This window comes from Urocitellus parryii, chromosome X, assembly GCF_045843805.1.
Source record: "Urocitellus parryii isolate mUroPar1 chromosome X, mUroPar1.hap1, whole genome shotgun sequence".
NCBI classification, from domain to species: Eukaryota; Metazoa; Chordata; class Mammalia; order Rodentia; family Sciuridae; genus Urocitellus; species Urocitellus parryii.
In genome coordinates, this window is record NC_135547.1 from 95,866,048 (window position 1) to 95,891,845 (window position 25,798).

The 25,798-nt window shown below is 38.3% G+C and overlaps 1 protein-coding gene across 1 annotated transcript in view; it reads right to left on the minus strand.

Moving 5' to 3' along the window:
• Positions 1–25,798, minus strand: part of Maoa (monoamine oxidase A) — a 70,579-nt gene that overhangs the window by 12,504 nt on the left and 32,277 nt on the right. Inside the window, exons 4-9 of the mRNA XM_026387585.2 lie at positions 15,152–15,256; positions 14,167–14,258; positions 6,461–6,602; positions 4,383–4,532; positions 3,935–4,094; positions 3,002–3,098 (exon numbers count right to left, since the gene is read on the minus strand). Coding sequence (XP_026243370.1) covers positions 3,002–3,098; positions 3,935–4,094; positions 4,383–4,532; positions 6,461–6,602; positions 14,167–14,258; positions 15,152–15,256 — 746 coding nt within the window. The remainder of the gene's footprint in view (positions 1–3,001; positions 3,099–3,934; positions 4,095–4,382; positions 4,533–6,460; positions 6,603–14,166; positions 14,259–15,151; positions 15,257–25,798) is intronic.

Sequence of the window (25,798 nt, forward strand, 5' to 3'; positions counted from 1 at the left end):
AACTCACAGAACAATATTTCTGAAGAAGCTGTGGACTATTTAAGAAATTTAAACAACTGAACTTTATGGGATATAGTCATAACTTTGTTTGACTTAACCCTTAAGTTATGACTCACTAGCAAAGATTTTAGTTAAATTTTAGGTTTATGAAAGAATCAGTAAGGTTGGGCCTATAAAATATTTAAAAGAAAACCACCACGAATATCAAATGAAAGTTTAAATGACTTATCTGAAAGCCCTTTATTCAACTCATCATATATGTTTTTATAGTCCAGTTAGTGTATAAGAGCAGTTAGTGTTGACCATTTCTATCAAATCTCAAGTCAAGCATGAAATAATCTCTTATCTAACTATGCACAAATATTCTTCAACTTTCACTGGTACTTTATTGTGGAAATCATGCATGCTATCTTTGTGTTGAGGACATTTCACAGTCTAAAGTACAAGGTTGTTTTCCAGTTTTCCAAAAGGTGATAATTATTACAGACACAGTGCTAGGCAATTGTCACCTCTGTCTTTGAGGCTTTCTTGGCCAAGTGCAAAGAGCAAGGTGGAGGCAATATATCTTCAATGCTTTAATTATCAAGAATAAAGTTCTGGGTGGAGCAACTGTCCCGATAAGACAAGGGAGAAGCTGGTCAACAGACATAAAAGAGAATAGACAATTTCTCCTCAACCTTATAAATTCATACTTGGGACAGACTTATGTAACAAAAGATAGATTAACAAGAGAAAAATAAGCAAGTTTATTAACCCTGAAGTACACATCACATGGATCAAGGTAGTGGTTTGAGTCTAGCTTATATAATTATACCTAATGAAGACCAACAAACTTTAGAGACAAAGGAAAGCTTCTAAAGGGAGAATGCCTACAATGGTAAGATAAATATATGGGAAGACACTAATAAAATAAAGTATACTTGCAGATTTCTCTGGTTCTGTCTCTGAATTGATGAAGGATTGTCTCCATTGAAGGATTTATGTCCTATCTATAGGGGGAGGACAGCGAGACCTTTTGTTTTTGTAAATCTCTGCCTTGCTTTTAGGCAAACAGAGGAAAGGCAGAGAGCTCTCTTATATATTAATTGTCTTCAGCTAATGACCCTTCATATTTGGGGGAGATGTATTCTGATCTCCCACAGATATAAAGTTTCAGATAGACTGGAGGAATAAGGTCTGAATAGTAGGATAATTGTGATTCAGGAGGCTGAGGCAGGAGAATTGCAAATTCAAGGCCAACCTTGGCAACTTAGACCCTATCTGAAAATAAAAAATAAAAAGGGCTAGGAGTATAGTTCGGTGGTAAAGCACCCTTGGTTGAAGCCCCACTATTACTACTACTACTACTACTACTACTACTACTACTACTACTACTACTACTGCTTCTGTATATTTCAGAACACCCGAAAGAGAGGATTTTAAATGTTCTTACCACACAGAAATGATATCTATGAGGTGATGAATATGCTAATTATTCTGTTTTGATAATCCCATATGTATTGAAATATCACATTATACCCTATATATAGCATTATTTTTGTTAATAAATAAAACCAATAAATAAATAACAGATTAGAATACTACTTTTTAGGAACTGCTTAAATAACCCCATTAACATCTGGAAGGGTCCTGCCACTCATGTCTCAGTTATTACAGCTGAAGCAAACCCAGTAGGGCATATGTCAGTATATCTAATGCCAAGGGCAAGAAGAATATCAATATTCTTCTATCCATAATTGGATAGGTCTTCAACTGATATTCTCCTGAAACCTGTCTACCAACCTTCTGATTTCCTCTAGCCTAGCAAAGTGAATGTTAAACTGCCAAAATAACTGTACCCTTTCTTGCTCAATGAGGTTAGGCGATGAAGAGGATATGTTGTTCTTCTGGTTATTATGTTGTAAGTATCTGCCTTTCTTGGGGAATCTGGTGCTATTTTTTATATTTAACAAACAGGGAAGTGATTCCAAAATGTCTTGTTAGCAGCCCAGTAGTATAGCCTGTCTTTTAAATCCTTCAGGACATGGATCTGCTCCTTTTGACTCTGTAATTTTTCTAAAATGATCTGATATGCATGAACTCACTTCTCCCCTCAGGCAGGAGGGCATGCATTTCCCAGGAGCAAAGTGGGAAACCACTGGATCATGTCTAAAAGTCACTTGATTGCTACTAAAGCTGTGTTCTTTTGTTTTGGTGGGGTAAAATAATGAGTTTTTTTTATTAGTATAGTTTTTTGGAGGGCAAAATGGTAGGTAATCAGGAGTCTGTGGTCCTGCTTAGTGTTTCCTTTGTGGAGGCCCTACTTCTTTGGACCACTAGTCTCTAACAGGCAGGTGGTGTAGAAGAGAAGAGCTCTTTCAATCTCCTCCCAAATGTGCACATAGCTGTACTCTTCTGTGCATAGGACTATACCCTGCACCATCCATTTACTTCCAAGGGCAAGAGAAGTACCACAGGTGAAGGATAACTACAGAGTGACCAAGAAGAAAAAAGTGCCATGCCATTCACTCAAGGCCTGACTCCACTGTGAACTATTCCTCCTGATCAACCAGCTGTTTAGTATCCCAGAGAACAGCTTAATAATTGTTCTGTAGCAGGTGTTTGGAATGAATACAAGGATAAAGCCCAGAAACCCTGTATTTGGAAGACTTTATGGGATAAAGCAGTTGTATTTCCAGAATGGTTGTGGACATTCTGCCTCTAGGTAAGATTGGCTACCATACTGCCTGTCTACCTGCTTTTTCCACTCCATCCTTAACATGCAAGTTTTATAAGAGAAATAAATATATGGGCATCAGTTCAAAATGGTGTCAGTTTTAGTAGTCTCTTAGTGTTCTTGTGCCACATGCAAAACATAACTATGAATATTTTAATACATAGAAACATGATATATTTTTGTTGGGTTATTTATCCTTGCTTGAATTTGATCCCAAAATAATATACTTGCCAGCATCTACACCAACACAATTTGAAAAATAAAGAACACCCAGTTCTAACTTACCCCATGATGGCAGGCAGTGATCCATCTGGTTTGGTGTCATCCAGAGTTATGGAAATTGGAGCTTCCTCATCTTCAATGATCATGCAGCCACAGTAATCTTATCCAGGAGAAAATCAATAAGAGATTGAGATCAACCCATATTACAGAATTAGAGGCACATAAACATAGCATATATGTATACACTTTTGCTAAGAGGAAGATAAATCTTAAAATTATTGGGTTTTTTTGCCCCAATCCTAGAAGTAATTTCCTGTTAAATACACACACTGACTATACAAGAATGTCTCACAAAGGGATAATGACACTTTATATAAAGGGCTTATGGGCAATGCATGAGAAAAATGGTAAGATGGCCCTGATGTCTGGAAAAGATGGGGGAAAGAGTTGAGTATATTAAAAGCAATTATCTCTATTATCCCTGGAAGAAGTTGTGAAAAGGCATCCTGTGAGTATGAGCAGAAAGCTAATCAACAGTAGGAACAATATATAGAGAGCTTTCTAAGTCCCTGATTCTGTCTCATTTAATCCTCACACCACCAGGGTAGTATGTATTTTTACGACTTTATGCTTAGAGACTGAGGCTAGTAAGTAACAAAGCCTAGGACTCTCCAACTTCAAAGGATCACTTCTTCCCCAGAGCTCCTGGTCTCACTTTGCCAATAAAGAATAAGTGGAAGGTCAAGTGCCAGGAGCCAGGGCAACCCCCAAGTGGTGTTCTCATGGTGGGCCCTCTTTTCCCTCCCATTGCCAACAAGTGCTCTTGGGGTCATTTTGTGTTGCAGGGCACTGTGAAGAAATTGACAGAATTCTGATCCTTTCTCTACTAAATTGAAAACATTTATCTTTTTCTATTCAGTTCCTTCTGTTAAATATTACCAAAAGAATGTGGTTCCTTCAATTAATACAGTTTAAACATGAATAAGAGCAGCTTACCCTTTTTCTTCCAGAAGGCATCCTTGTAATACATCATGCACTTAATGATAGCCCCCATTGGAAGACGCTGAATTAGCTGGTTTCTCTCTGATGGAAGCTCAGGTTTGAAGTGGATTTTAGCAGTCAGGGTCGGAGGGATGGCAGTAATTACGTATCTGCACTAAAATACACATATGCAAAACATCACCTCAAACACGAGCTGTAGTCTTTGCAGAGGGTGTGAAACATCTCTAATATTTTGAATGATATTAAGCAGTGACAACATGCAAAATTAGACAATTTGGTGCAACAAAATAGAAGAAGTTGGGTCTACCAACCATGCTGGTAAATTGGGAGAGGAGGCAGAAACACACCAGTATTAACAATACCACAGCTTTGATTATATTTAGTTAGAAACTGCAGAAGACACAAGGCGTATTTACTATAGACTCCTTTTGACTAAAATTACCTCATAGCATTCATGATTCAGTGTCTCTATGGTGATGTTGGCACCAGACTGGTCAATATAGGTGACAGGATGGCTCAATTTCACCCGGTCCCCAAGGAGTTCCATTATCCGCTCACTCACTTGACCAGAACCTCCTACAAATTTCCGTTCCTACAGACAGAGGTAGGCAGGAAAGAAAACAGAATCAGGGACTTAGAAAGCCTAATGGAGGGAAATCTTATTTTCCACTGATTAAGAAATCTCCAGAAAGTCACAGCCAGACCTTCACTCTCCAAACACTCTCCAAATACTAACCATTAGGATAGAGGCAAAGGAAAAACATCACCTCAAACACAATCATAGTCTTTGCAGAGGGTGTGATATATCATCTTTAACATTTTGAATGATGCTGAGCAGTGACAATATACAAAATAAATTGGATTCTCTGTACAGTTATCCTCTGTATAGTTTCTAGCACTGAAAAGCCATTACTAGTTCACAAAATTACAGGTCAGAAAAACTGTTCTGCTATGCCAGTACTGCCCTGATTGAAAGGAAATAGCAAGTCTGTGGGCTTCAGATACCTAAGAGAGTGGAGCATGAAAGGGTCCTTGGGAAGTGGAGGGAGCTGTGCTTATCCCAGTGGGTGAATTTTCTAAGAACCAGGGGAATATTATTAGCTTATTGCAGAATATTCATTGGATGGCTAAAAACGCATGTCAGTAGACTGGGGCACAGTCCACAATTGACAATTAAGTACCTCAATCATGAGTATCCACACAGTATTTTTTTTTCACTTTTATAACTGGCTATTATTTTATGGCAGCACTAAAGTTATTTGTAAAACTATCCCCATGGTGGTTCAAACATAAATTCATAATTTGTCCTTCCTCAAGAAACAGGTACCACTTAATCTACAATCTGACCTATGTTTTCCAAGGGTTGCTCTGAATTTTAGTGTAATGTAAAGATCAAAAACCATTACAATATTGTCCACTATCTATCCCTCTATGTTTAGTATTTGTCTAATTACATTGTAAGGGGGGAACTTAATTTCTTTAGGAAGATATTGTGATAATGGCTTGAGATTCATAATCTGAACGTTAACTTTCCATAAGGTCCCGTAGGGTTTGTTTAGAAATATCCTGACTCTTCTGAATGAATGACACAAATAACATATATGCATAAAGATACCTTACAAAGCAAAATATGGGTTAAGAAGAGTAATGTGGGAATTCTGCCTTTAATTAAAGACACTTAAAAATGCAACAGTCCTGCATTTGCCAAAACTAAGCATTCAATGAACAATAACTCTCAGTGTCACAAGAATAACTTGGGAACTTCTGTAGATCTAAGAAAAATAGTTCACTTGGGGGGAGAAAGACTTTACACCTTGTGAAATGCACTCAGAATTCTGGGACTCAAAGAATAGAGTATAAATTAGAAATAAACTGCTACTAATTAAACCTCTTCACTCCCAAGCATAATATTCCTAGAAAAGAGATACTCATTCTCTTTGAATATGGAGCTTTAATGTAAAGAATCTCAGAGTCTGAGGAACCAGGAAACTAGAATTCATGGAAGCGGTATGGAAATTGGGCAAATAAAAATGGACAACAGAAATTTGGAATACAAACTATAGAATTTACTATGAAAAGAATGGCCATAAATCACTGAGTTAATTAGAACAGTCATTTCCATTATGTAACAGTTAATATAAATAAATAACTATGAAAATGGCACCAAAGCCTTATGTTTAGAATAGAGATGATTTTCAGTGCAATAATTTTACAAGTATTTAAACTTTTTTTGAAATTAATTTATTTTAGTTTTCTAGTTTCTCCTATATTAATTTGCTTGATTTTTCTACCTCCAAAAGGAAAGAATGTGATTCCCAGGACCTAATTAATTCAAAATGAAATATTCTTTACTTGTGAACTTCTTTTCCAGGAATAAAAAAAAGGAAATGAGATTTTTTTAGATCATTTTACATTGCTAATTATTCATGACTGGAAATACTGAATCAATTATTATGACACTGCTCTGGGTGAGTGCAAAATAATAAATACAGTTACAATTTTGGAATAGGCATGCCATACCTGACCTCCATTGGTGACTGAGAATATCCGAGTTGTTCCACCACATTGTTTCACATACCACAAGAACCACAGGGCAGATACCTCATGGGGCTCAGAGGTCACATTGATATTCACAAAAAGAGAAGCAAACTCCCTTGCAGTCCTGTTTACAGAAAAAGAGAGGAGAATATGTACATGATTCACAGGAGCACATGTTTTCAAAATGCAAGTAGAACTAGGCGTAGTGGTACACACCTATAATCCTAGTTATTCAAAAAGCTGAGGCAGGTTAATTGAAAGCTCAAGGAAAGCCTTCGCAACTTAGTGAGATCCTGTCTCAAAATTTAAAAAAATGTTAAAAGGGTTGGGGATGTACTTCAGTGGTGGAGCACCCCTGGGTTCAGCCCCTGGTATCATAAAGAAATGAAATGTAGTATTTTTAGCAAGTACTTCCTGCTTTTTTGGGAGAAAGAAACCTCATAGGCTCAAGTTCCAAAGGAATGCATTTTTAACTCTTGGGAAAAATAAGTTTTCTCCCTCTTTAAGAAATTATGGAGGGCTTGGGTTGTGGCTCAGTGGCAGCATTTGCCTCCCTCATGTGAAGCACTGGGTTTGACCCTCAGCACCACATGAGAATAAACAAAATGAAGATAAAAAAGAAATTATGGAGCCTGTAATCCCAGGTACTACAGAGGTTGATAAAAAAATCCAAAGTTCAAGACTAGCCTGGGCAACTTACCAAGACAGTGTCTCAACAAAAATAAAAAATAAAAAAGGATGGGGATGTAGCTTAATAGTAAAGCACTTGCCTAATATGCACAAGCCTCTAGGTTCAACCCTCAGTTAGTACTGTGTACCGCCCCCCCCAAAAAAAAAAGAAAAGAAGAGGAGGAGGAGGAGGAGGAGGAAGAAATTAATTAACTAATTTTGGGTTAGCTACAAATGTGCTAAGCATGGTTATGTCTAAGAGTCAATGTTCTTGTTGGGGACCATTAGGGATAGTTTTTCTCATCTATTGTAACAAACATCCTATCTCCTTTGTCTCTGCCCTAGTTCAGGATACTAATGTCTCTCACCTGGCCCACAAAAGTGGGTGCTCCTACATTCCCCCATATATTCCCTATGCATTTCCTCTCATATCTTTTTCTGTCCTATATGCAATGAGGTCTTTTAAAAGTATAAAACTAAAAAAAAAAAACAACAACAAAAAAACTTCTGCTTAAAACCCTTCAATAGCCTAAAACAGAGAAAGGTACAACCTCAAATGTAGTCAATACATATTGCACAACAGGCTGCTCAACCAGTACCCAACTTTCCTTACACCATTTATTTTTATTATCTCTATGATCCAAGCACACTGACCATCCAGTTGCTAAAACCTGCCTATATCTTTCTCATCCCAGGACCCTCACGAAAGTTGTTCCCTGTTCTCCCTACCTAGAAGATATTATCCCCCTACAGCATACAACGTTCCCTGTCTTCCCCTGCCACTGTGAGTCCTTCCTAGAAGATACCCTCCCTACCGCCTCTACCCTTCCCTGTCTCCTCCCACCTTCTTCAGGTCATTCCTGGAATAAACCATTTTTCTTTCCTGTTTCCCCTAATCACTGTGCATCATTGCTGAAAGATACCACCCTGCTACACTATGCAAGGTTCCAGTGTCCCTCCTGTTATTGGCTCTATCCTTGGAGAAACCATAAACCCCACCTGCCAACTTTCATGCTTTTTGCACCCCTCATTCAGTGGATCAATCTTGGAAAATACCAATCTCCCAAAATCCATCCTAACTTTCCCTGCCTCTTGTGGGTGATTCTGGGAATATCTAATCCCACCAAAACTCCCTATGTATCCTACCCTATTCTGTGGCTCACTCCTGACAGATATCATCCACCCAACTCAATACATCCACCCTGTTTTCCCTAGACCCCTTGGATGTAATGCCTGGAAGATACCATTCCCTATACCCCTCCATCCTTCTATGCCCTAGTCCTTGTGGGTAATTCTAGGAACATACCATGTTCCCAAATTATCCAATTTTCCCTATCTCACCCAACATCTATGTGTCAATCCTGGAATATACCATACCCACCAAATCTATCCTTCCATCTCCCCTTCTCAATCCCAGTGGTGCATTCCTGAAAGATACCATCCCTTCAGTATCCTCCCATCTCCCTTTAAACCTATGGATCCTTCCTGAAATATACCATCCTGCCATACCATTCCTCTCTCCTCATTGACTGGTTCTTTCCTGGAAATAGTCACGTTTTCCCCCATCAACCACCCCCTACCCTGGTCTCCCATAGGACCCTAGCAACTTGCTGGAAAATACCATTCTTCCTGACTATTTCCACCCTTTCTGCCCACCCTTACACAAAGTGGAACATTCTAGGAAGATACCATTGTCCCAACACCATTCACCCATCCTGTCTCCCCCTGCCTCTGTGGATCATTCCTGAAATATACCATCCTTCCCCAGCAGCTACCTCCCTAACTTTTCCAACCTCTAAGGTTCAATTCTTAGAAAATACCATTTTTTGATTGTTGTTTTATAGTCCTAGGGATTGAACTCAGGGTACCCTACCACTGAGCTAGATCCACAGCCTTTTCATTTGCAATATCCCACCACATCTATACTTCTCTGTCTTCCCCTCAGCCCTGTGGTGCACTTGGAGAGGATATTATCCCCAAGACAGATTATCCACCCTTCCATCTACACCCACCCCTTTCATTCCTGGAATATACCATCGTGCCACATCATACATTCTATCTCTCCAGTGATCCTGGTTCTTTCCTAGAAGATAGCACATTTTCTCTCACCAAACATCCTTTCTTCTCCCCCATGACCCTGGTTTCTTGCTGGAAGACACCATCTCTCTTCACAACTTCCACCCTTCCTGACAGTCGTCTACCCAGTGAAACACTCCTGGGAGTGTAGCATTGTTCCATTATCATCCGCCTATCCTTTGTTCCTCTGCCTCTGTGGGTAATTCCTGAAATGCCCTTCATATCCTTCCCTAGCAGCCACCCTTACTTTTCTATACCCAAAGAGTCAATTCCTGAAAATACCATCCCCCTACTCCACTCAACTTTTTTTCTTTCTTCCTGTCAAAGTGGATAATTCCTGGGAAATACCAGCCCCCCAACACACAGAGGAGCCACTGCCCTTCCTCAGACCCTTTGGATCATTCCTGGAATATACCATCACCTCCTTAACATCCCTACATCCTGTCTCCCCTTCCTGATACACTGGATCTTTCATAGAATATACTTTTCCCTCCAATATGATCCACTTCACTTGTTTCTTCCTGCCCCTGTGGATCATCCATGGGAGACACCATTCTGATTATATCTACACTTACCTGATTCCTCAAAGCCCCTGTAAATCATTCCACGAAGACATTACCTACCCGTCCCACAAATTTTTCATGTTATATCCCCAGGCACCTTTGAACTATTTTGAGAAGATGCCATCCTTCCATACTGGCAGCTCTTTTGTCCCACTATCCCCTCTCGCTTTCTTTTTTTTTTTTTTTACGTTTATTTTTTAGTTGTAGTTGAATACAATATCCTTATTTTATTTATTTATTTTTATGTGGTGCCAAGGATTGAATCCAAGGCCTCACATGTGTTAGGCAAGCGCTCTACCTCTGAGCCACAATCCCAGCCCCTATCCCCTCTCTTTCTTACAAGATACCATCTACTCACACCATCTGTACTTCCTATCTCCACCTGTACCTGTGAGTCATTCCTGGAAGATAAATTCCATGCTTCCTTCCTCTACCCAATGGGCCATTCCTGGAAGATATTAGTTACACCCACTGTTAACCCTCCATCTCCCCCTTGCACCTGTGGGTCACCTCTGAAAGATACCACCCTGGCATACCATCCACTGTTCTTGGGTATAGCCCCTTACCCTGGCTCATTTTTGAAAGACCATCTCCCAAACATCATCCACCCTTTTTGTCTTCCTCTGCCTCTGTGGGTAACTCCTAGAACATACCATCCTCTTAAATCATCTGACTTTCCCTGTTTTCCCCAGGTCCTCTTATGTCATTACTGGAATATACATCCCCCCACACCACATCTACCCTTCCCTATCTTCCTCATCCCTGCTGTGGAGTCCTCCTGAAAGACACTATCCCCCAACAACTACCCACCATACTAACCTCCCCCCCAACTCCTATCTCCACTCCTATCCCTGCTGCTATGGAATATACCATTCTGCCCCAACACCAAAATACCATCTTTAGCAATTGTCCTACTTTGCCCATTTCCCTCTAGCCCTTATGGGTCATTCCTGGATGATAACACCCTCCCTAAAACATCTACTTCTCCTGTCTTCCCCTCCACCTATGGGTCATTCCTGGACGATATCATCTACCACACACCACCACATGTACCTTTCTCCATACTCTATGGTGTATTCCTAGAAGACACTACACTTTCCAGGATCCGCCCTCTAGTGTCCCTCTGTGGGTCATTCCTTGAATGTACCTTCCTACCCTAACATCCGTTATTTCTTTCTTCTCAATTGATTTTGGCTCATTCATGGGAAATATATACTCTACCATCCAACTTTCCCTGAGTCTTCTAGCTCCTATGGGTCATTTATGAAACATATATCTGCCGTTTTTGTCTCTCTCTTACACCCATGGATCAATTCTGGAAAATACCACCTCCCCTACATCATCCAACTTTTCTGTGGGTCATTCCTGGAAGACATCATTTTACCAAACTACCTACTCTTTCTGCTTGCTTCCCAGACTCTAACTCTTCCCTTGGAAATAACACTTCCCCATCCACCTTCCCTTCCATCTCTCTCATGACCTGGGCTCATTCTTAGAATATATCATCAACCCCCGCAAAACATCCATGCTTCCTACCTACCACCCTCCACATGCATTGGATCATTTCAGGAAAATAGCATTCTACAAACAACATCCACCCTTTTTGTTCTCCCTACCCCTATGGACCATCTCTGGGAGACACCATCCTACCCACATCTGTTCTTCTTTTTTTCCCTATACTGTCCAGTGCCTCATTCTTAAAAGATACCAGCCCTTCCACCCCCATCACCATCTACACATCTTGTTTTACTAAGCCCCTTGAGTCACTACTGGAAAATACTATTCACATATTCCACCAGTCTCCCCCTAAGCCCTGATGTGCATTCCTGGAATATAATATCCTCACCGTCTAATCTCTCATTTTCCCCTGCCCTCTGGGTTGTTCCTGGGAAGATATCATCCCACTCCTAAAACTTAGACTCTTCCCATTTCCTCCAAGCCTCTTTGTGCATTACTGGAAGATATCGGCCTGCCACAACATCCATCTTTCCTGTCACATTGAGCCATTCCTGGAAGACAGCATCCCCCTATACCAGCCAACTTTCCCTGTCTCTCTGTCACTATAGGTTCTTCCTGGAAGATAGCATTCCCACCATATCTACCCTTCCCAGCCTCTCCCCAGCCCCTAGAACTAATTCCTGGAAGATACTTCCCCTCAACCTTCCCCTACCCCTACAGGATCCATAGTCTCTTCTTCCTCCATCTCCTTTGGGTCATTCATGAAAAATGTACCTTCAACATCACATATCCATTCTGTCTCCTCCTGCTCCTGTTGATCATTCCTGGAAGATATCATCCTTACCTGAGGTCCCCAAAGTCCCCATTAATCAGTCCTTAATGATCCTATCCCCTTCTCCTCACTATCCATTCCCTGCTTCTCTCCTCCCCCAGCCACAATGGTTCATTCCTGGAAAATCCATCACAACTTCCCTGTGTCCTGTCTCCCCACCCTATTCCTCCACCCAGTAAATCATTCTTGGAAAACAATATTGTCCCAATACCATCCACCCTTCCTGCCTCCCCCTGTCCCTGGAAGATACTATCACCTACCCTCAACACCCAAGCTTCTTTGTCTTCCCCCCAATCCCTAGGCACATGCCCAGAGGAAATTATCATTAATGTCACAATCCACTCTCCATCTATCTCTTCTCTGCATCTGTGGGTTGTTCCTGGAAGATACCATCTTGCCACACCATCCATTCTTCCTGAATAGAATCTCTGACCCTGGGTCATTCTTGTAAAATAGGAGTGCCCAAACAACACCCATCCTTCCTATCTCCCAGATGGCACTCAGTGGATAATTCCTGAAAGGTACCCTCCCCCAACATTATCCTCTATCCTGTCTCTTTCTGCTGCTGGAGGTCATTCCTGGAAGACAGCATCCCCCTACACCATCTAACTTTCTCTGTTCCTCCCTAGAAGCTTTGATTCATTCCTACAATATATATCCCTACCTCATCTACCCTTCTCTGTCTCCCCCAAGCCCCTATGAGTCATTCCTGGGAGATATCTTCCTGCCACACCATACACCATACCTGTGTTCCCTGTCCTTGTGGGTTATTTCTGGAAAATATCATCCAACCCATACCATTTACCTTTTCTGCTTCCCACCCTGGCCCATTCCTAAAAGATACTAACTAACACATACATATCATCCACCCTTCTCAGAATCTGTAACTCATTATTGTGTGATATTTTTCCCCCACATCATACACCATATCATACACTGCTCTCTTCTCCCAAGCCTTATGACTCAATTAATTCACATGACAAAAGATACCATTCTCTTACAACATCCGCAATTTCCTGCCTTCTTCCAGCCTCTTTGGGCCATTCTTAGAAGATACTGTACCCCAATACCACCTACCTCTTCTGTCCTGTGGGCTGCTCCTAGAAGAAACCATCCTCCAAACCATGTATCCTTCCTGTCTCTCCCATTTTCCTGCAATTCATTCTTAATTGACGCACTAATTCCTAAGTTTTAGTTTTAAGAATGCTGCACCAAGAAATGCTTTATTTTATCCTCAGACCAGATGAGTTTCTATCTGCTGTAGGCACTCTCTTAGAGTATATGTTCAGTGTCAGTCTTGCTTGCTAGAATGTAAGCTTCATGACAAGTTCAATACCATTCCTTAGTCAGTGCCTGATACAGTACCCTCATATAGTAGACCCCAAATAACTACATGCTAATAAGTACATAAATATATATATATATATATATATATATATATACATATATATATATATATATATATTTTTTTTTTAATAAATGTAAAACTAATAGAGTCATGCTCCACATGATGACATTTTGGTCCATAGTGGATCACATATATGATGGTGGTCATGTGAGATTATATGCCTATTGATGTAGTAGCCATCTTAGTTAAAGTACACTCTAGGATGTTCATACAACCATGAAATTGCCTAAGAACACATTTCTCAGAAGGTATCCCTGACATTGAGTCATAAATGTACTAGTGAACTATAAGAAATGATTAAAGTTTATATTTTATTAGCTTCCCTCTAGTTTCTATTTATTCTATATCTATAGAATTACTTTTCAAATAAGACCACAAATGGTCTTGTAGGCAAACTGTATAAAATAGAAAAGCATAATTAACTGGCTTTATTGAAGACCATAAGACTCTTTTATTAAAAGATGTCCTACTCTAGGTACCTAATTAAGTTTTTTATTCATTCTTTGTTCAAACCTGCTCTGAAGTACCTAAAGTACCCTCAAAGTTAATACCAACTGTTAGATTACTAGATTTCCTCTAAACTTTTTTCCTGCAAGTTACTAAGAAAAGTACTGAAATTTAAGATAGGATACAAAAGATCAGAAGGGAAGATAAAAAGGAAATTTTGAATAATCAAGTATACTTTGTCCAGCAGATTTTATCGATAAGATCTTTCATAGTCATCTTGTCCCATTCCTCAGCATGAGGGGCCTGCCAGGGAGCATCAGCTGGAATCTGCAAGGAAAGAAGGTCCCACACTCAGGTGTTATGGTAAATGCCACCACAAACCCTCAAAGAGGCCTTTATGAGAACCTCTAAAAATTGATTTACTGGTCTCTGTTGGAATGTGTGATTGGCTTAGAATTCTATGTAGAGGTGGGAAGGCTCTTTACCTTAATGTTGTTGCCAAAATAATAATGATGATGATCATAATTACATATAAGAATATGTACAGGGCTGGGGATGTGGCTCAAGTGGTAATGCGCTCACCTGGCATGCCGGGGGGCGCTGGGTTCGATCCTCAGCACCACATAAATATAAAATAAAGATGTTGTGTCCACCAAAAACTGAAAAATATATATTAAAAAATTCTCTCTCTCTTTAAAAGAAGAATATGTATAAACTTATGTATAATTATGATTAGGATGATCATTAAAAAATAATAACATTATTATTGAAAGCTAATACCCATTTTAGGTCACCAATTCAAATTTATAGAACTTGAAACTAAGTGAAAAAATCTTGGGGCAGCAAGTTCTTCCTTTCTTTACTATTTAAAGTGGTATTATAGATGGACAAGATCACTTTAAGTAGAGATATTTGGCAAAAATATCATATAAAAGTTCAATGGCATAAGATCGAAGGTATACTGGCATTAGTATAAGTAGGAATAAGTCTGAATACTGGTTCCCTTGCTGTGTGGTCTTTAGTCAGTTACATAACATCTTGGTGCTCATTTTATCCAATTGTTGAGTAGAAAACCTACCACCTTTGGTGAGTTGTTGGGTGCACTGGAAATCATATGCATTAATGTCCAGAGCAATATTCCCTGCCCTATGGAAGGATATTAAACAGGTGACACTACTATTTCACGAATAGCTCATGTGCAAACTGAACACACACTTTACCTCCTTTCCCATATTATCCATTGTCCGCCACAGATTGTTGTAGTCCAGATATGCAAGAGGATTCCACACAGGAGGAAATGCTCCCCGAAATGGGTAAGTTTTCCCCTGGAACATAAAAGCAAAAGGTATTAATTGAAAAAAAATGATATCTTAAGTTAGAATGGCATTCAAAAAATATAAGAACCAACCAATTTAAGTTAGTTGTGTTCAAAGTAATAGGATTCTTTACTGTGTTAGAAGCATTCCCTTTGGTGAAAAATAAATATATTTTACCTATACCAGCCGAATTTTAAAAAACTTAGCAAAATTTTCCCAGTGCTGTATAAGCTGTTTTTAACTTACAGGAAAACATAGCTTTTGATTTATTTCCACTTATTTGAGTAAATAAATAAATAAATAAATTCATCCTAACCTGAGGAGAGCAAGATGAGGACATAGAGGACTATCTTTAGACCACATAAATGACAGTAATAGCAAAGTGGGATATCTCAGACCATGTTTTAAGGTTTACACAGGCTAAATAAAGACTGGCTAGATGATAGACTATGTCTGATGTCAAGAATCAGAATGTTAGCAATGTAGAATAATGGACATTTTCCATTTGGAGCTGCCCAGCATCCATTCTACTTTCATACTAGTACCATGGTTTCTTTTTGGGAAATTGCCCCTCCTCCATCCTAGGAAGGATGATTCTCAGTACTAACTATCATTACAGAAGAGGATGAATTAGATTCCTTTTCCTCCTCCCCCACACCTCTTGAACCAGCCCACTTGTGAGTCTGTGATATGACCTTGGCCAATCACACACCCTCAGAATACTCTGATTCTGGAGATCATCACACAAGGATAGAAGAAATAGAGATGTAGGCTCTCTTTCTCTGGGCAGCATGCTGTGCAGATGCTTCCTACTACAAAGGTCATAGCTAGGGTTACTGCCCCTAACTTGCCAGAGCTTTCCTGCTCTCTGGCTCATTCTCAAGTGCAGTTCTTAAGCTTCATGTTGATTCTGTGTTTCCTCTCATTTCCACTTAGTAAATTTCCTTTGTTACTCCAAGTAGGTTTATATGGCTTGATATCAATATCTCTAACATGAAGACTGCTCATTATTAGCAACAATTTACTTTATTTCATTGTGTGACACACACTGAGCTATGTAAAAGCAAGGGCAAATGAGGCTGAATCCTTAGGAAAAGAGATCAAGACTAGATAGTTTCTAAGATCTTATTTACAAATTTAATTCCATTTGTAGTCAGCCCTCTGTATTCTTGTATTCTGCAACTGCAGATCCAAACAAACACAGATCAAAAATATTTTTAAAAATTGCACCTGTAACTAAACATACGCAGACTTTTTTCATTATTCCATAAATGATACATTGTAATTATTTATGTAGCATTTACATTGCAATAGGCGTTATACACAATCCAGAGATGCTTTAAAGTATATGAGAGGAAGTATGTAAGTTGTTTGCAAATGCTATGCCTTTTATTATTATGTCATTTAATATAAGGGACTTGACTATCCTTAGATCTTGGTTTACACAGTAGGTCCTGGAATGGATCTCCTGAAAACACTGAGAGACACTTGTACTTTCAAAATAAATGTCTTCTCACTATTCATAAGATAAAAATCTTTTTTTACTAGTAAAATTGTGCATAAGAATTTGGTTTTAAATATTTGCAGAATGCTTACTGCATGCACTGCACAATATCAAAAGTTGTATTAGATTTTTCACAAAAATTGTGTTAGATTTTTCAAGCAAAACTGACTATTAAGGCAGGGACACAAAATATAACACTGTGCATGCATACACGACACACCCCAGGTGAGTAAGAAGATATGGCATCCAAAGAAGTAAATTTCCCTTCCACATAGCAAATTCAAATAACCTTGCTAGATTATGCGATCTGATTTCTTATCTGAAAATGCTATGTTGAAATGGAGCAATACAACTTTTAAGACTGAATCCTTTATCACCATCACCACCATCATCACTAACATTTATTGAGATCTTTCTCCATGCCCAGCACTGGCCGGAGCTCTTCATATGCGTTATCTCATGTTATGTTCCCCACAGCCCTGTGAAGGCAAGCACTATTAATATTGCCATTTTATAAATGAGGGAACTAAAGCCCAGTGACAGTAGCTAGTAAATAGTAGAACGGAAATTTCCTGCTCCCAAAGCCTTTGCTCATAAAATGTGCTTTCCTGCCTCCTACATGGTTGATGAAATGTAGAGATAGGTTTGTTCTAGAGACATTTTAAACTTCCCCACTAAAAGAAAAAGAACTCTGAAATGTGAAATTTATAAATCTTCCACATGCATCTTTTCTATTTCAAAGTAGTAAAAATAGAGTCTAAGAAACCCCAAGGGAATAAGAAGACTGCCAAGAAAACATGGCCAACTTTGGAAAACGCTACCGCATGTTCTGAGAAAAACGGTCAGAGACATTTTACATAGAACACAAAAAATAGCTATGGAAAAGAGAGAGTCTGGGGTTAGATTAATATTTTGGGCAGCCTTTAGAACAGCTGGTTCTTTTTATAATTCTCCCCTAAATTGAAATCAGGAAAAAAATCTCCATTTTCCTCTGTAAAATGCACTTATACTCAAGGAATAGTCTCATAAGAATCTTATCTGTACTCTGAAAAAGAATATTTTATTTAGAAAATTTAAATATTCTCAATCATCTGGAGATATTAAGCAAAGAATTACAAATATAATTCAACAAAATGTGTTCCTTATTCCCATTAAAGTTCTTCACAGGGTGATACCTAAGCATCCCTTAATCGGAGCCTTAATAAACACACAAACATGGCAGAAGAAGTATTCGAGTGTTCAGAGAAAGAGGAGAATCTGGCCTGGCAATGTCCTTAGGAATGGGAGCCATGGAATGTTCTAAAAGAAGACCATGAGGACCCTCATACTATAACAAATTTTCATCCTGTTAACACTGTCATTGGTTTCTGGCTTCTCTGTTCTTAAGGCACAGAAAACTAAATCTGCCACAAAGAAATACACATATGTAGGGAACTGGTAATTACAGGGCACTTCCTCCTTTCTCACCAGTGAATGAAAGGGCTTAGTTCCTCCATGGCCTACTTCTAGACTAGACAACTTGAGACTACTTTCATATGTGTAAATCCATAAAGCAATTCATTAGGAGCCGGGGATGTCTCTTAGCTGAGTGAGAACTGCCTGAGAGTAGGGTGATCCTATAGTTTCTCACCAAGGTGTCAGCAGCCTCTCAATCCTAAACCACTTCTCAGCAAGAAATGTCTTTGTGACCTAAGACTGTGAGGCAGGAGCTCTAGAAATAGACTTTCAAATGACTACCGCTCTTTAAAAATAAAAGGAATTAAAAAATCTAGAGTAATAGTCAGATTTATTTTGTGGATATGTTCTGAAACTTCACTACTTTTCCAAAATGGCCTTTAATCTCAAAAGGACTGACACAGCAGAAATTATTGCTGTCGAGTGGAACAAAATGTCCCTGGCATTGTGCCTCAATACTTAAGTCCCTTTGAGAAATCACATCTTTAATCTACCAATGTTCCTAACAGGAGGCTATTGACAGGAGATAGTTTATGGCTCCCATATTACTCTTTACTGTTGGTCATATAAGATAAGCCAAGTTTATAGTAAGCAATTAGCATTTACTTATTGGCACATTGAAAAGTTTCATCTCTCTGTACTTTTATAATTTAGTTAAGCAAAAAGGAAGTACGTGCTATTACAGTATCATTGGTCACTCTGGAAGCTGCCAAATATATTTCTTTAATCATCTAGAAACTAAACAGTTTCTGGATTGGTTTAGGGACATGCCTGTCCAATTCATATGAATTCCTTGGGACCTGTAGTTTTGTTTTGTGACAAAGCCTGTAAGAGAAATCTTTTGATAGTTTCTTTTTTGTAGTTCATAAAAATTATTTAAATAAAGAAATCTATAAAGAGACCCACTAAATTTGAGGGCAGGATTGTGCTGTATTAAAGGTTAATAAAACAATTTTCTTCCCCTTTCCAAATGTAGATAGCTAAGGTAGCCAAGCTTTCTTGAAACATAGAATAGCTTCCTTCACTCTACCTAAAAAAAGCCTCTATACTCTACAACTCAATATGTAAACACTGAAAACATCTATCTTTTTCAGTTGCCATTCACTTTTTTTTTTTACTTTTTATTTTTTAGTACTGGGGATCAAACCCAGGGCTTCATGCATACTAAGCATGTGCTCTACCACTGAGCTATACCCCTAACTCTGCATTCTTCTTTCAAAAGTCAAATTCAAATGATGCCTCTGTTTCTTTCATATCCTTTTATTTCCTAAAATCTGACTTGTGTCCTCAAAAATCCACAGGGCCCCTTTTCTCTAAGGTTACCAATGAGCTCCTTATAGCCAGATATGAAGGATTATATCTACCGCATTATCACTTGGCTGCATCTGACATTGACCCATCAGATTGTGCTGTTTCTCCCTGTTCTTCATTTAGTTCCCCAAGACCCTTCATTTTCTGAGCCACTAAATTCCCTGGGTCCCATCCTCAACCTTTTCCTTTTCCTTTGACCACCCGTTTCCCATTTCCCCAGGGAACTCATATACCATCTGGTTTTATTATTGTATTTGCATAGTGTTATGGTTTGCATTTTTATGGTTTTATTCCTTCTATATTTATAAGTACCAAATTGCTATCTACAGTGACTGACACAACTTCAAGGTCTGGCAGCATATTCTTGTGTGTTTGCTCATGATCCTATATTTCATTATATCCTCAGGCTTTTTCTCAAGGCTTGCACAGTGGCCAGCACATCCAGTGGGTCCCTGAGTTTCACAGCCCCATCTCTGGAAAAAGAAAATCATTACACTCAGGTATAAAAGATGCCCTTGCATCAAGATAGATTTTAAATGAATAATTATGCCATTGTTCTTAAGAAATTCTAGTTATATACAAAAATCTAAAACAAAGCAATTAAGATAGAAGTAACACAATTTCCTCTGGAGGCTCTTGGGAAATTAAAGATTATTAGCAAAGAAGTTTTTACATATATTTCTCTTCTTTCACAAATGACATTAACTCAGGAAAGACAGGCAGTTAGAAAAAGGATGAAAATGTTACACTGTGGGGACAAATGGCTGTTAGTTTTATTAACCTATCATTTACATAGCCTATAATTCATCCATTTAAAGTTAAAAATCAATGATCTTTGGTTCATTGAATATTTACAGAGATTGCAACCATCTTCACATGGAATTTTAGAATATTTTCATCACCCCAAGAAAAAATCTATACTTTTTAGTAGTCACTCACCATTTTTCTCCACTCCATTTCTAAGAATTATTAAATTATTTTCCCAAATGATTGTACTATTTTGTATTCCCACCAGCAATGTATGAGAGTTCCAATGTCTTCCTGTCATCTGCAACACTTATTATGGTCTCTGTATTTTTTATTATAGCCATCTTGGAAAGTGTGAAATGGCATCTCACTGTGATTTTTAATTAAATTTCTGTTTTTATCTGCAGTTCTGGGGATAGAATCCAGGGCTTTGCACAAGGTAGGCAAGTGCTCTACTGCACTAAATCCCTGGACTTGATTTTTTTTTTAATTTTTGAGGAAGAATCTCACTATGTTGCCTAGGCTGGCCTACACCTTTTGGGCTCAAGGAATCCTCCTGCCTTAGCCTCCCAAGAAGCTGGGATTCTAGGATGTACCACTATGCCTGGCTCTTCATCTGACTCTTCATTCCCCCAGTGATGAACAATGTTAATCATCTGTTCATATGCTTATTGGTCATTTATATATCTTCTTTAGAGAAATGTCTCTTCAAGTATTTTTCCTGTTTTTTCAAAACTGGGTAGTCTATCTTTTTACCAGTGTGCTTTAAGAGTTCTTTGCATATTCTGGATATGAGATAATTTGCAAATATTTTCTCTTATTCTATGGATTGTTTTTCAGTTTCTTGAGGATATCCAGATAACGAAAGTTTTAAAAATATTTTTATAAACTCAAATTGATCTATTTTTTGTTGCTTGTGCTTTTGGTATTATCAATCAAGTATTGCTTAACCCAGATTTAAAACATTTACTCATTTTCTTCTAAAGTTTTTTATAGTCTTAGCCCTTATATTTAGGCATTAAATCTGTTTTGAGTTAATTTTTGTGTACAGTGTGAGGAAGAAGTCTGACTTCATACTTTTGTATTTGGATATCCAGTTATCCCAACACCATTTGTTGAGTGGATCAAACCCAGGGTATGGTGCATGCTAAGCTACATCCCCAATCCCACTTGTTGAAAAGACTGTTTTGTCTTCTTTGACTTGTCTTGCTATCCTTGGGAAAGATCATTTCCTTAAATTTAAAGGACTATTTCTGGATCCTCTATTCTGTTCCATTGTTTTGCATATATATCTTTATGCAAATAGCACATTGTTTTGATTACTATAGATTTGGAGCAAGTTTTAAAATCAGGAAGTGTGAGTCATGATCAGCATATTTTCATGATCAGCATAGATCCATCACTCAGGCTGTAGCACATGTTACTGATGCCCCACCTTGCATCTTACTTTTGAGTTTACCATATGCTGTAGTAGAATATTCCTAGACCTCTGCTAGCTCCCTGTTTTAACTGAACCAGTCCTTCTACTTCCCTGCCTGAGGGCTTTCTTCTGGGACTTTGTTCAATCTGAGAATAGGACTGCATGAAAATGGTGGTAATTTGATATTCACAAGGGAAACACCAGCCAATGAGGGACATGAATAATATATCTTGGTTTTCTTGTCCTTGGTGGGGCAATTCTCTATCACATTCCACATAGTATCTCAGGGAGTCTCTAAAGGGATTGAGTTTCAGTTGCCCATAGATAAGATGGATCATTAACATACCTTTGTATTCCCCTTCCTGGAGGTAGTTTATTTAGTTTATTAGTTTATTTAGTTTATTCCACATCTACTTTAGGGGCATAACCAATGTTTCTCAGGTCTGTTTTTTGCAAAACAAATTAAGACATTAACCCATGTCTCTCTCTCTCTTGCCCAACTGGACAGCAGATGTGCTGCCTGAAGTTCTGCCTTTGGGAGAATATTCCTTCACCATTGACTTAGGGGACTCCCCTAAAAGTGATGAAATGCAGTAACCACCCACTTATAGTTGAGAACTCTGGAAAGTACAAATCTTTCTGCAATCTAGGCCTTTGTTTTCTCTTCTTCCATCCACTATTTTTAGGGCATTCTCTCTGAGGTAATATGTATGGGTTAAAGGATAAGAACCAAAGAAAGAAATGGGCACCTTAGGAACCTAAATAACCCCTGCTCAAATAGTTTGCTTGTGCCTCCTGAACCTGCTCAGCCTGGGCTCAGAGGTATCACTTCCATTTTATAATGGAATGTGATACATGACTAACTTTATAATTCAGTAGAGCACAATTTGAATCTATGATCCATACATATGCACATTTTGGACTTATGATCACTTGTTCAGTTAGTTATTCAGTCTATACCAGGACCTGACTACAAGCAATGAACTGCTTTTCCAAATGAAGGGTAGTTGTCAGCAAGAAAAAAAAAAAAGGTCTTACATAGCTTCATTCGAAAATCCTAAGAGGTCTTTGCTCAAATTCTTCTACTAGAGGTTATCAAAACCTGCAGACCATATCTTTGTCTGCCATGACATTTCCATATCACTGCATCTGCTGGGTCAATGAACCAAATGGCAAAAGGAGCTCACACTGGTCCTGCTGCATGGCCCTTTCTTATTTTAAGAACTGGTAGCTTTATGAATTAATGTGAAAATATATTGGAACTGCATGCCCCAGTGTGGTTGTGTTACTTCTAAAACCCAACAAGTGTTTTCCCTATCTCCCCAGGGTATAGAGTAGCTATAGTAGGGTGGAGAAGGGTGGAAAGTGGATATGAAGGAGCAAGTTACAAGATGAAAAAGACACTGTTGCCTTAAGTGACACATGATGAAAATTTACAATTCACTTCATTTTTCTTTGTATCTATCATGTTGGCTGTCTAGATTCTATCAAGCTTCATTAATTGGATTATTACTGTTTGAGTCTTATCTGAGCTTTAAGATTTGTCCCCCAAGTCAATGTGCTCCTGTCATATCATAAAGACTCAAAATGCATTAGGGATTTCTATAACAATGTCTCCAGGTTCCAAATGAAGGGAGGGGGGCAGTAAAGAATTAAACTGTGATCCCTCAGCTATTTTGAGTGATCAAAACTCCTATAAAAGGTTTAAGGTAAAATTTATCTCAAAATCCATATAAATATTGGAGTCTGATGTGTCTAGTACTTGAATGGAACAGCTGAGACATTACAGAATGGATGGATAGGCCATTTCAGGAAGGTTTTCTTTGATCTAGTTTTAGGAAAGATAGCTTTCAGTATTAATAGATTTGATATAGAAAGATCAGTATTCATGCTAAAAATAAAGTCAGGTTTCAAGGGCTTTGGTTCCTATAGAGTAGTGTTTTCTCAACCAAGGAGGATTTGGCTCCCCAGGGTATATTCACATATGTCTGCAGATATTTTTGGTTGTTACAACTGGGTAGAAGATGCTACCATACGTTGTACAATGCACAGGGAAGGCCCCTACAATGAAGAATTATCTGGTTCCGAATGTCAATAATACTGAGGTTGAGAAATCAGTCTACAGACTGATATATAATTGTGAGTGAATATCATAAACCCTTTCCATTAGCAGTATTGCTAGATTTGCAGAATCACATGCCTCATAATCACTCAGAGTGCTTGTTTAAATGCAAAGTATAGGAATCATGTCATTAGACCTAATAAATCAGTGGTGTAGGACCAAGAAATCTATATATTTAACAAATGACAGGTTATTCTGATGTGCACTAAAGCTTGTTCATTATTATATTATGGTGTTTGTATAAAATCACTCATTCATTTAGCTATGCATATTATCAAATTGTTTGAATGATAATCAAAAGAACTAAAATACTTAATCTTGTAAACCATTTCTTTTTGATCGTTATGTTCATTAAACTTCAAAAACTATAAAGGAAATTATATTTCTTGTTGTAGCTGTTCATTTCCTGCATTAATATATATTTCTCTTAATTTTTTTTCTTTAAGAGTCAGTCAATTTATCCTTCTTCCTTATATCCTTGATTTTACTATACCTGGAATTACACATTTGATTTCTCTTGCTTTTTATTGCTCTCAAGTAACAAGGTATGATCATAAATGAGATGCATTGTAAGGTAATAAATTTGGACAGCTGTGGATGAATTTAGTAAGTCTTTGAAGATATCCAGAGATCCACATTATATATGTATATTATATTTTTTAAATACATGTAGAAGCAGGTGCATTTGGATGCATGCATGTGTGTATATGTAATTTGCTTAAACCCAGCTGGTGCATGGCAAAGGCATGTAGTACATGTCTCCATGCTCTTGGTTCAAACTCCCCCTTTGTCACTCATAACCCCATGTCTTAGATTCCCAGAAATATCAGTTTTGCAATGTCACTGAGCTGATCCTCCTAGAAGCATATCAAGATATACTTCTAGGCCTGGAGGTTGTATGTCTGAATGGAATACTGACTGAAGATAGACATAGCTCCAAACATCCTACCTATTTTCCTAAGTCAGAAACCACTTTTATTTCCTCTGTTGAACTACAGCACCTTGTTCATTACCCCTGGCCCTCACTAGTCATGACACTGCATTAAACTGATTTATGTACATGCCTCACTTTCCTGACTAATCTCAATGCACCTGTGAAGAAGGACTATGTCTCACATGGATTCATATCTCCCATACTGCTCTGTGCATAGGAGGGTTCCAAAAAATTGATAAATGAAGGAATAACCTGCAACATGCGAGGCTGAAACATGAGGATCACAAGTCCAAGACAGCTTCAGCAACCTAGCGAGACCCTCAAGAACTTAGCAAGACCCAAAAATATGAAAAGAGCTAGAGATTTACTTGGTGCTGCAATAGTTAAACTGTGGAGACAACCTATATGCCCTTCAGTGGATGAATGGATAAAAAAATGTGGCATACATACACAATAGAATTTTACTCAGCAATAAAAGAGAACAAAATCATGGCATTTGTAGGTAAATGGATGGCATTGGAGAAGATAATGCTAAGCGAAGTTAGCCAATCCCCAAAAAACAAATGCTGTATGTTTTGTCTGATATAAGGAGGCTGACTCATAGTGGGGTAGGGAGGGGGAGTATGGGAGGAATAGAGGAACTCTAGATAGGGAAGAGGGGTGAGAGGGAAAGGCAGGAGGCACGGGATTAGCAAGGATGGTGGAATGTATTAGACATCATTATCTAAAGTACATGTATGAAGATATGAATTGGTGTCAACATACTTTATATACAAACAGAGATATAAAAAATTGTGCTGTATACGTGTAATAAGAATTGTAATGCAAAAAAAGAGATTTACTTGGTGCTGGAGTTCAATCTATAGTATTGCAAGAAAAAAAAAAGGAATAACAAGAGGAATGGAATCATTGCTTTTATAGCCCAAATCATACAACATCTAGCTTCTCCAGGCTCCAGAAAGGACCCCATAAATTTCTACAAAAAAAACTTCTCCTTTTCCTCTCCTCAGATTATACCTTCTAGTGAATGTCAACTTAGCACTAATTTTTAAATATCA